Source organism: Harpia harpyja, chromosome 3, assembly GCF_026419915.1.
Source record: "Harpia harpyja isolate bHarHar1 chromosome 3, bHarHar1 primary haplotype, whole genome shotgun sequence".
Classification (NCBI taxonomy): domain Eukaryota; kingdom Metazoa; phylum Chordata; class Aves; order Accipitriformes; family Accipitridae; genus Harpia; species Harpia harpyja.
The window spans coordinates 19,506,408-19,518,464 of NC_068942.1; the positions used below are offsets into that span (position 1 = coordinate 19,506,408).

General features: G+C 38.2%; 1 protein-coding gene across 2 annotated transcripts in view; it reads left to right on the top strand.

Annotated features, from left to right (window-relative positions):
* MDN1 (midasin AAA ATPase 1) overlaps positions 1–12,057 on the top strand; it is a 106,829-nt gene that overhangs the window by 61,278 nt on the left and 33,494 nt on the right. For both annotated transcript variants that reach the window (XM_052781511.1, XM_052781512.1), the window contains exons 52-65: positions 177–286; positions 970–1,103; positions 1,849–2,009; positions 2,346–2,466; positions 3,574–3,784; positions 3,909–4,140; positions 5,298–5,424; positions 6,306–6,476; positions 6,623–6,837; positions 6,932–7,313; positions 7,518–7,627; positions 8,737–9,433; positions 10,461–10,619; positions 11,440–11,713. In XM_052781511.1, coding sequence (XP_052637471.1) covers positions 177–286; positions 970–1,103; positions 1,849–2,009; positions 2,346–2,466; positions 3,574–3,784; positions 3,909–4,140; positions 5,298–5,424; positions 6,306–6,476; positions 6,623–6,837; positions 6,932–7,313; positions 7,518–7,627; positions 8,737–9,433; positions 10,461–10,619; positions 11,440–11,713 — 3,104 coding nt within the window. The remainder of the gene's footprint in view (positions 1–176; positions 287–969; positions 1,104–1,848; positions 2,010–2,345; positions 2,467–3,573; positions 3,785–3,908; positions 4,141–5,297; positions 5,425–6,305; positions 6,477–6,622; positions 6,838–6,931; positions 7,314–7,517; positions 7,628–8,736; positions 9,434–10,460; positions 10,620–11,439; positions 11,714–12,057) is intronic.

Below are 12,057 nucleotides of genomic sequence, written 5' to 3' on the forward strand. Positions count from 1 at the left end.
TGCTCTTTGTGAAGCTTGCTTCTGCAGAAACCATATTCAAGCAATTAGTTATGCTGCACTTGATTCTTGTTTCATAATACAGTGAAATACCAAATGTCACTTTGTAGTTCACCATTCTCATAAAGCAGAGGCTTTAAAATGGTACTGAATTTCTAACAACTTTATTTTTAATTCAGGGCAGTATTATTTCTTGACCGAGAAAAAAGAAGCTACACTGAGAAGAATTTGATTACCAGCAAGAAGCCAAGAAATAGTGTCTTAAGAATGTCTCTAGATTTCCGCAAAGGTGGGTTCATTTTCACTGTTCCTTTCGGTTCTATGGCCAATTTGAAATATGGTTAATTTGTACTGTTACAAAATGTGCACTTTAAACATGGTGTGTCCTGAATGTGTGAAGAAAGATTGTGTCAGTATAAAGCAGTATCAGATGAGAACTAATATGATATGTAACACATTATTCTTAAATTAGATACACCTTCTGCTACAGCATTTATGTCCAGCCTCTACTGGGTAATGAGTGAATGTCATTTCTCTCTTAATTATCTAAACTTTAGGATGGTGGTGGAGAGAAATTGGAATAGTGTTTTGTCTTTGGCTAGTACAAATAGCCAAGTTCTTCAGACATGCTTTTGTTCTAATCCTCTTCCTATTGTTTTATGTAAATAGGATGTTTTACTCCTAAAACAAATGGGAAAAATTTAGTGAAGTTAGTGTGTTGCATAGAAGCAATTGATCAATGCTTCCCTCATTATGGATTTTTTTTTTTAATACATTAAGTGCATAGAGGTAATAGAGAATTGTGCAAATAGTGAAGGACTACTTTTATTACTTCAGTTCTTAGATCTTTTCAGTTTTTTTTTTCCCCAACCATAGAGAGGGTCTAGTGATCAGAAATTGACCCTTACATGTCATGTGATGTGGCTGGAATATTCAGTCTCTCCCTTTCTTTCTGTGTTCCCCAAACCACAGATCCAGGAAGTTACAACTGTCTTCCTCATGCAATCGTGGTCAACCTTGCTGCTTTCTTTGAACTTTGGGATGCGTTTGCATTTCACTGGGTGAAGTCTACTCAGGTGGCCTTAAGTGATGATGACATGCATGATGTGAGTAGACTTTTCATAGTATATTTATGGAAGTCAAGTGAAATGAGATTGTGTGCAGAACACTATTTTTAGTTTCAGGGACCATGAAATAAACCGCAGTGCTTCTGTTGGTATTCAGAATATGCTTGACACCAGGCAAATGATCATGTTTGTTTCAGTGGCTGTATTTGTGCCCTGTCTTCTCATTTCTTCTGTGTGGAATGTCAGTTTTCAGCCTGCTGGTACTTGGGGTGGGAATTATCTTACTTAAATGTACACACCTGGGATGTAGATACCATTGCTGAACTTGACCATCGAGCCTTTTCTGCCTGCTTAGGATGGTATGAATTGTGATGTAGAAGTGCCTCTTTCTCTCCACTGATGATAAAGGGAGTATCCACATCTATCTCAGATACAGATATCTGAACCTGAACAGCTGACATGCAGGTTACATAGGTGGTTGACTTCTCCCTTTTGCTTTTCAGACCATGAAGATCATTTTGCTGAGATCTGACAACTACATTGTAGACTTGGTGCAGGGATTGCTTGGTTTTGACTTGTGTAGTTCCACCTGCCAGTACAGCTGTGCGGTATTTTTAGAGAACATGTAGTTGAGCACTGGTTGTGTACCAATAAATACAAAGCATTGTGTGAGTCTGAAGTTAACGCAAGTGATGGTGGTTTTGCTTTTTCTCTTGCTTGAAGTACAAAGTATTCTGTAACATGCAGCAGTGGGAAAACTGTAATCTTTTTGGCTTGTTGTTAGATTTTATACTGCTTGCTGTGGCGTGACCGGTTCTGGGCAGTCTCTGACACTCTGACAGTGGATTCGCCAGGGTTGTCGCTTCTGTCTCTGCACTGGCACTGGGTTATGAAGCATCTAATTGACAGAATTCCTCAGATGCTTATTGGATCAGACCAGCACAAGTGAGTGGCTTTGATTTGTGTTTCTGTTAAATGGCTGTATAAATTACTCTTTTCTTTATTATTATAGCTAATCAGCATTGTTTGCCATTAGTGTCTAAGTTGTGTTCCACTAGTGATGCAAGTACAATGTATTAAATAGCTGTTCATTTTTTAAATTCAGGTTTCTTAGCATTTGGGCTTGCCCAAATGATCATCTAAAATTTTTAACCCTTTAGTGGAAGGATAAGAGAAGGGACTTTCCTTTCTCATACATACTTTTGCCTTGTTTCTCAAACTTCTGAGTTAACCGTGTGGGCTTTTTTCTTACCCCCTCCCTTTTTTTTTTTAATCTACAAGGGTTTCCAAGGAAATTCAATCTGTTTCACAGCAGATTCAGAACTGCTTGGCCAATCCTGCTGTTTTTTCTGCCAGTATGAAGATATTACAGAAGTCTCTAGGAAGACCTCTTCCTTTTAAGGTATCAGTACTCTATTTGCAAAGATTTGTATTTCCAGCGATGTCCAAATATGCTTTAAAATAATCATGAAGATTTACAGTACTTGCTTTCCAGGCCAGCAAAAATACATTCATTTTGGACTTGTTAGGTTGATTAAAAAGACAATTCAGCTTATGTTAATGTACATCTTTTTTGTGAAATATATCAGTTATCCAGGTAGCATTCTACTATCAATTATGCTTTGTATAGATAGCAGTTATTTAATATAGAGTGGTGCCCAAGCATAAAAATATTACTCTTTGCTCTGCTCTGGAGACTTGTGAATATCAGTATGCCACTTGCTTATTTAGTGTACATGTGTGTATATAGAATAGACTGCGTACTTCCTTTTATACAGCATAGAATGGGGCTGCCTTATGACTTACCAAGACAAGGCCTCTTTGACAGTTTGGGGATTTTTTTTCTTAAGTTATTTCAGGAATTGTTGTCATTCAATACAAAAAAAACTTACAGTAAAATTTTCTAAAGAATATAAATCCCTTTTTAAAAGCAGGGCACAAATAGTCATGTAGGTTGCTCAAGTTAGTGATTAGTAATTAGACCTGTGTTTTTATGACCTTATTTCTCAAAGATACTCAGCTGTTCAAAAATGCATGTAGTTACTCTTTGGGACTCTGAAGAACATTCAGTGCTTACTAAGAATTTTGGGAGATCTTTCTAGGCATCCAAATGTGTTTAAATTGCAGGTGTAACCTGCAGTTTCTTTTAAGTGACATTAGCTTCTGGCGTTTTTATTACTTTGTGTATTTATTGCCCTTAGTTTAGGTAAGTTGCCATGTTGAAGTATTGTTTGTCTGCATAATCTATGTAGTTTCTTCATGAAGGTGGGGGGGGGACTTGACAAGGAGGACTTGTGGCCAAATACTTCAATTTCTGTCTTCCTGCTGTATTGAGTAGGGCTACAAAAGAATTATTGTTAAGTTGTTGTTTATATATACTTGTACTTCAGTTGTGTGCATGTGAATTGGAGATCTTAGTTTTGACTGCAGTCATAGATCTCATTTGTTGTTTTGTTGGCACTATTGAAACAAATTGCCACTTGATCAAATGTCCTTTTCGCGTTTCCAGGATAAACTGGGCATGGAATGTTTCTCTCAGTTAAAAGTTCTCAGCAAGCCACTTAACATCTTGGAGCTAAGATTGGCCTTTGGAGAAAGTAGATGGCAGGAAAAAATGTGCTGTCTGAAAATTGCTGCCACTGGATGGAAGATGAAGAAAGCCTTGCTGCAAGCTGATGGCCTGATAATTAGAGCCAATCATTTAGAAGATGTTAGTCTAGGTAGGTAACACTTTTGAAGAGCCTAACAGGATGATTTCTGCCACCTCCATTCTTTTTGTATACAAATGTTCACTGGCAAGAATTACAGTACATGCATTTATGTGCCTCTAACACTGTCAAACAGGTCAGCTAAAGATTTTTTTGAAAGCTGTCCATTCACAACTGAGAGCAGAAGGAGTTACATATAGTTATTCAGAAGAAAGGTTTACTGAAGATACCATCTCCAACCAGTTAGACCCTGCCTTGTTAAACCAGCTCTGCAGTCGGGTTCAGCTGTGGCCTGCAATGGAATACATAAGCATGCTCTGGCAGTACAAACTGACAGCAGATTATGTGGCCAAGGCTTGTCCAAGAAGGTAAGAAGAAGGTTGGAGAAAGAAATCCTGTATTCCTTTCATGAGATTCAGGATCCCTAGCTAAAACTTGTAACTTTGGTGCTTTACATCTGTATGTAAATCTCTGTGTGTGTACATATATTATATATATAGCTGTGTGTTTATATGTATGTGGTGCACACATATGCTTACATAATATTTATGTATATAAATGCATATGCACTCCTTAGCTGCCCAAGTGCAATTCTGCATGCAGACATAAAAAGTATCAGCAAAGGAGTAGTTTAGTGCTATATTGAGGAAGTAGTTTTCTTCTTTTCTAACTTACTTTATTGATGCAAATACAGGAATGCTGATGTCCAAGGCCCTTGGAGTAAACACATTACACTCCAGAAATTCTTTGTTAATGGTAGAATAGTTTATAGGTGGAGAAAAACTAAAACCTTTTATGTAGTAAATGGCACATAGTATTTTCATTTTGGAAATACATAGTATTTGCCTTTTAATGAAATAGAAGAGTCCTTCATATTAGGAATTAACATGAAGATGTTTATTGCCATGTTGCTGGGGGCTACTGCAGAAAGACTGAATTAGACCTGGTGATGGAGAAAGTACACTACCATGCATGCTTCCTTTTGTATAAACTACACACATTTACTCGTAGTTTAAATTAACATTATTAATTTATGAAGTGTTAGTGTTGTTTTAAGGGGCCAATTGTATTTATTTTTGACTGGTTTACCATTCCTTAAAAGAGCTCTTCATTATGGATTTCAGTGAAAGTAATTTTTTGTGCAGTGAGACTCCTAGAATCACTGATTCATTCTTGAATTCAGCAAAGTTCTGATTTTCACAAGAACTATAAAGCTGGAAGACAGTTTCTCTCCAAATGTTTTGTATGTTTTGCCGAAGATGTAGATTAATGTTACAGAAGATTCCACTTCTTCCCCCTTTTGTTGTATTTAGATTATGCCAACTTGAAAGGATGCAAGTGTTTTGAGTGTTATTTGAGTGCTTGTTCTTCTCCAGTGTTTAAAATGCTGTCATTTTAACGTTTCAGGGAGTCTTCATTGTTGTGACTTTGCCTGCCATTCTCAATTTCTTTTACTATCCAAATGATTTATTTCATGTGCCCTGCTTAAGCATTACTTAAGTTGTATTTCTTTTACCTGCTACAGGGAGAACTGCAGTCAAGAACTAAGTGTATGTTCAGATCTAGTTCAGCTTATAGCTTTTTCCCTGAAGTTGACACCAGCTGCTTCTCACCAGCTATCTGGATTGTGGCACTTGTTACACCTTAATGAAGTAAGAACAAGTTTTACTTTAATTAGTCTTGCAGAAGAGTCAACAGACTCTTCAAAATAGGTATATCTAAGATTTTTGACATGCAGTTTTTCTGCCTGTGCCTGACAATAATTGTTCCTTCTTTTAATAAGAAAGGTTATTAGCTGCGAGCCTGCAAAAAATGTAATTAAAATGCAACATTAAAACATATATAAAACACAACAAAGTCTTAAATAACATTGTTCTATATGATCTAGTTTGGTACTATTGTTCCATTCACCCATCTCTGATCTAATGGAAAAAGGGAAATTGATTCAGTGGCAGGTGCCAGCCTGGTTGTACCTATGTATTCAAAGTAATTTTATGCTGAAGAATAAATACTTTCCTCTGTTTCCGTGCCTCTAAATTTTTTTTAGGTCTGTGTTGCAAATCAGATAGACTGAGACAGTTATTTGATGCGTTTTCTGTAGAGCATTTAATGTCAGAAATTCTGATCAGTTAATATTTAGCTATGATAAAAGCTGAGTAAACAGCAAGTTCACTTTAAATGCTTCAGAGCAGAATATTGGATAGCTTTATTTGTTTCATGCTTATGCAACCTCATGTATCTAACAAAAGGTTGGACAGTTGTAGACTAGAGGCTGTATTCTACAAACTTGCCCTGTAAACACACTGCATATTCCACAGACAGAAGGAGGCAGTGCAGACCTCAGGAAATGTACTCTTTTTGTTGAGAAGAGATGCAAGCAAATGCTGTGTGAATTTGAAAGGATCTTTAGGAATATTTTGTACTATCCTTACTGAAAAAGTGTCATACTCTTCCTTGTGTGTGTGTCTGTGGTCTTGATTCTCTTCTGCTCTCTCTAAATTATTCTCAGCTCTAGGTTTTTCTCTCTCCTTAGATATCCCCTGAAGAAATGTCTATTCTGTCCTCTCAACTCATTAATGCTGCATTAGCATCCTTTTGGAGCAGTACTTTCACCACAGATCCAGACTATTGGTTGACTTGGAGGCCGCTACCTGCAACAGAGGAAAAGAACTTTTCTAAATCCCATATGAACTGTTCTGTGAAGGTTTGTCTCTTCTGACCTAATCAAACAACTAGGTTGAATACTGTTTTATTAAATAATTCAACAGCTTTCTAAAGCAATACTGTAAATTCTAGCATAGTCAGTGCAAGTTGCATCTGAACAATCTAACTCTTAATCTCTTAATTTAGGGCCCAGGTATTTTGACCCGAGCCGTTTTCTCAAAGTGCTTCTTTGAAATTCTAACTAGCAGCAGCAAGACAAGCCAGTGGGATGTGAGTGGGCTTCCTGTTCTGTCATCATCCCATGTGACACTGGGAGAATGGATGGAGAGGGCACAGCAGCTTCATGAAGTCAGCACAGCACTATGGACCAACCTGGCTGTCTCTTCAATAGCAGATTTTAGGTATTAAGACCTCTCTTACACATATATGTTATTGAAATAAGGCATGTTACAGAAGTTTGTATACCACATGTAAACTTTTTTCCTTTGCCTCCAGATACACAGATGCTAGACTACAAGGAATAATGCTAGGCAGACAACTCTCTGCCCTGGTAGATCTGGTTCCAATGGATTTTCAAGAAAAATTTTTGGCGTGCTGTGAGAAGCTCTACCTTAAGGATCCTGTTGCATATGAGTACCTTTTCAAGATACTTAGAAGCATCACTGATCAAGAGTTACTTCCTAAAGAATTCCTGTTTCTCCTGCTCACTTGCTTGCAGCAGTTCTTTGGGGAAGGGCTTAAGGAGTTACCAGAGACAGCTTGGCGAGGAAGCCTCTGGGTGAATATTGGTTTGGTGCAGATCCAGGTGTGGCTTCCGCAGACCAGGTTTGATCCAGCTGTTAAAAGAGAATACAAGCTCAAGTATGCAGAAGAAGAGGTGAGTGTGAAGCTGAGTTGCCTTTTACCTCTGTAATGTATGAAATCAGTGCAAAGGAGTTTGGCTTAGGTGTTCTCGGGCAAATCTTTGGTCATGATTTTTAAACTATACGGTTAGAACTTATTTTAATGTCCAAGAAGATGATGTACCTGCTTGGTTATCAAAACCAGAACCTCAGAGAATGGTTTATTCTTCCCTTTTTAGTTACACCAGCTGGAGTGTGAATGGAAAACAAATGATTTTTCATCCCAGCTGCATACAGGAAAAAGCATTGAAGATGAAGCAATCAGCAACTATATTCATCCCCATCTCAGGTAACATCTCAGGCACTTAACTCTTCTCTTTTAGACTAGAAATTTCATCTTTGGATGCTCAGGCTCCAAAGCTTTTCTCCACAGCTTTGTAATTTTTGTGTTGTTCTGTAGAAATAAGGGTTGCTGATTTGAAAGTTCCAATTTGCATGTTGAGGTGGTAAAGAAAAATACAGAAGCTGTTTTGTTTACTTGCACTGACTAAGGAATTGTCTGTACACACTTTGTACTGCTGTAAATACAACAATTAAAGCAGTGGCCTTCATATCTTGATAAAATTGAAGCTATGCCCAGAAGTGAAAATAAAGCCATGCATCTAAATTATGGTAGTTTCATTAAAATGTGACAGTTATCAACAAATGGAAATGAGATGGAACGTGTGTCTGTCACTGTAACTCTTCAAGGCCTCACTAGATGCCAGTGCTATTTTGCAGAGGTTTTGGGCTGCAGAAAAAACGGACTGGGTAGAAATCTCCAGATGCGTATTTTAGCAACAACCTTTGCGCAGGGTGCTGTGGACGAAGTAAATATCTTACTGCATAGAGTACGCTGTTGACATTCAGAATTTGTAGGCATTTTTTTGTTGTTGGATTATGTGTTGTTTTGGTTTTTTTATCTGAGGAACTTAAGGAGGAAATGTTAAGTGAACAGAGATTTCTCCTTCATGCAGGTTTCCAGGTGTTCCTTGTGCATGGAGATAAAAACTGGGTGGTATTCATTATTTTCCACTATTAATGGAAGTTTTCGATTTCATGATTATACACACAGAGGATCCGATAGTTCTATGCTATTGCTTAAAGAGAGCAATAGTCATTGAAAGCAAATTCTGAATGGCTGAGTTTTACTAATTGCTACCAGTAATACTACTTTTTTCTTAATGCTCACAGAGCTGTCAGGTTGCAAGCAAAAAAGTAATTGAAGTTTGTTGAAGTGGAGGGGGGAGAAGTACATATGCATGCTATACAGGTGTCACTTCTTGTTTTTTCCTTATTTGCCATTTCACACAAACTAGCAGAATATTTCTGATTAATCTTTTTCTATATCTAACTGTTATGTTATATATATCTAAACATGTTTATATGTCTAAACTGGTCAATGTTATTTCTTAACAGACTGTTGCGTGAAAGAATGCAAAGGTTGAAGGAGCAAATTAGCAGTCTTTCCAGAAAAAAGGCCTTCAGGCCTCCAGCTCCACCCTATGATTGCTTATATCAGGAGGCTCACCAGTACATCAACAGCATAGCACAGGTCTCTTCAGTCCAAGATCTTTTAGCCCGCCTTCTGCAGTTCCTCCGTGGGGAAAGGCCTAAATCACTCCAGGCAATACAAAACCTGTTAAATGAAGAAGCATCTTGGCAACAATCACACCATCAGTTTAGAAGACACCTGGCAGAGGAGTATGCTGTATTCCCTGATGCCATCATTCCACTGCAAGCTGCCATCTTACAGTTGCAACATGGCATGCGATTAGTGGCCTCTGAAGTTTATACAGTGCTCAAAAGTTTTGTGCGTCCAGCTGATCTGACCAACCTCCTCACTTCTTTGTTGACATTTCCTTCTGTTGGCCATGCCTTTCCCACTTACTTGGCTCGTGCAGAAATTTTATGCTCAGTGAATTCAGTTGAGGTCCTTCATGGACTTAAAAAGTTTTCTCTGAAGCACTCTGAAGTAGAATCTGAGGGAGTAGAGCAGCCTTGCCCAACTCTGGAACAGCTCTTAGTGAATGCTTTGTTACATCTTCGATGCCATGTACTATCCAGAGGAGAGATGGACAAGAAATCTCTGCAGCTTTTTAGACATCTGTGTCAGGTAGGAGCTGAATGCCAGCAGCCAGGATTCTTGCACTAAACTACCTTGTCCCCATACAAGAAAGACGTGGATTTGTTAAAGTGGGTCTAGAGGAGGGCCACAAAAATTATCAGAGGGCTGTAACACCTCCTGTGAAGAAAGCATGGTGGAGTTGGGGTTGTTCAGCCTGGAGAAGAGAAGGCTCTGGGGAAACCCTATTGTGGCTTTTCAATATATTAAAGGGGGCTTAAAAGAAGGGCGGAAAGAGACTTTTTACCAAGGCTTGTAGTGATAGGACAAGGCACAACAGTTTTAAACTGAAAGAGGGTAGATTTAGATTGGACATAAGAAATTGTTCACTGTGAGGGTGGTGAGACACTGGAACAGGTTGCCCAGAGAAGTTGTGAATGCTTCATCCCTGAAAGTGTTCAAGGCCAGCCTGGATGGGGCTTTGAGTAACCTGGTCTATTGGAAGGTGTCCCTGCCCATGGCAGTGGGGTGGACTAAATGATCTTTGGCGATCACTTCCAATCCAAGCCATTCTATGATTCTACCTTGATAATTGTCAGTATAATGTTCTTAAACTTTTCTCTTTTTATTTCCATTGAATTGATAAAAGATAATTTTAACATAATCTAAAATAGTGGATTAACTTGTTTGGATTTATCAAGGCATAAAATTATAGCCTGTGATGGTTACCAAAGATTTTATTTATTAAAAAAAACCAACAAAACCCAAAACCACACAAAAAAAAAAAAACCCGCAAAAGACTTTGTAGAGGGTTTCTTTATAAAATGATTAAGAAACAAGACTAGAACTTGGCCAAGCACTCTGTTGCATACTGTTTTCTGTATTTGGTTTTTTCCTCATTGGTTTTTTGAGAGGGCAATTTACAAATCTTCCTTCAAGTTAGATGGCTTTGATATATACTGCCGTAGACTGTAGAGGAGGAAAGAGCCAAACGAGATAGATGCTGCCCCTTTGATGAAATATGAGGTGATTTTAAACATGAACTTGTGTAAAAGTATGCTGCTTTGTGTTTCCTTAGGCAATTATAAATGAATGGGATGAACAGGAGCGCCGTGCCCAAGAGCGGGAGGCAATGGAACGCAGTCTGTACAGATACAGAAGTAAAAGTCATGGGAAAGGAAGGAGTGAGGAAGAGGAAGAAGAAGAATTTAGGAGGAGATTTCCCCTTCATGAAGAGGTAGCAACCATTATGAAACACAAAAATTATGTCTGAAGTAGCTCCTGAAAAGGTGTGCTATAAGTAAATTGAGATGAGGAATGAAGCAGTTTTTCCGTCAGCCAAAAGAAAAATGTGCAGTAGATTTTGATAGAAAGGTGTTAAGTACGTGTTTTTAGTTTATTTTCCCTTCTGCTTGTAGAAAGTTTTTGGAATTAACTTCTGGACTTGAACTGTACTGTGGTTCAGCTGAATAATTCCAAGTTACTGAATGACGATGTCATTAGTTATTTGTTGTAAACTTCATGAATTTGATTCATTTAGCAAGTAAGGTCTGCTGAGGTTTAATTACCTCTGAAGAAGCCTGTTCTCCTTGATTAAAGCAAGCTGTGAGATGTTTTTCAAATTTAACTGGCCTGCATTACTGAACAATTTTTGAAGTGTGTCTTCACCATCAATGTTGTGCGGTACAGAAATGCACAAGACAATTATGCGCGTCATTGTGTTGTTGGGATGTAATAGTTCAGAACTTCAAGCGACCAAACAGCATTGAGGTGGTTTATCAGTAGATACAACTGCTGCTGCTTTTTCTGAAAGAGGTTTATTTAGCAGCAGCTCAGGGCTTACTGTACTGCACTCTTGCCTGCAGTAGTTATGCCCTTAATTGTTTTATTCACCTGTGTTCTGTTTCAGACAGACGTCTGAGCTGGTGAGGAAGGCAGTGTATATAGTGCCAGCTCCAAATCATTAGCAATGCCAAAAAGTGCAAAAAGGGAGGTGGGGAGAGGAGGCATTAAAGGAAGAAATGATAACTGACCTTTGATTATCATGTAATTTGCAGGACTTTGAAGATATCACAGCTCAGCCAAGCCTAGAAGAAAAAATGGAAACTAAAGATCTATTGGAAGACCAGCTGGAAGTTGATAGAGCCCTTTTGTCCAAGAGCTCTATGCAAACAGTAATGATGGTTCATCAAGAGTTGTGCTTAAACTTTGCTCGATCCCTGTGGTATCAACAGAGTCAGCCTTCTCATCAAGCCAAACATTATTTCAGTACATTTATTTCCTGTTACCAGACTGGTGCATGTCTGGTGTCACAATTCTATCCTTTAATTGGTAAGATTGCTAGCAATACTTAAGATGTGCAGGTTTAGCTTTGCAATTATTTGTTTCAAATTAATCGTATTGCGGGTCATGATACGACCTATTATGGGGAAAATGCACAAAACTGGGGGGGGTTTCCCCAAAGAATTTGTCCCATGTTCAGAATTGTCTTGGAATGCTTTGATTTTTTTTTTTTATGGATTATTTTATTTGTATTCAATTTGTTAATATGCAAGACCAACACGGTTTAAGAATAAACTGAGTCTACTCCATATTCTGAAACATTGCTCACTTGCATCTGCATAATCCTGTGGAAGATGATGCACTTGCAGAAATTTCCCAGGCATAAAATTGGC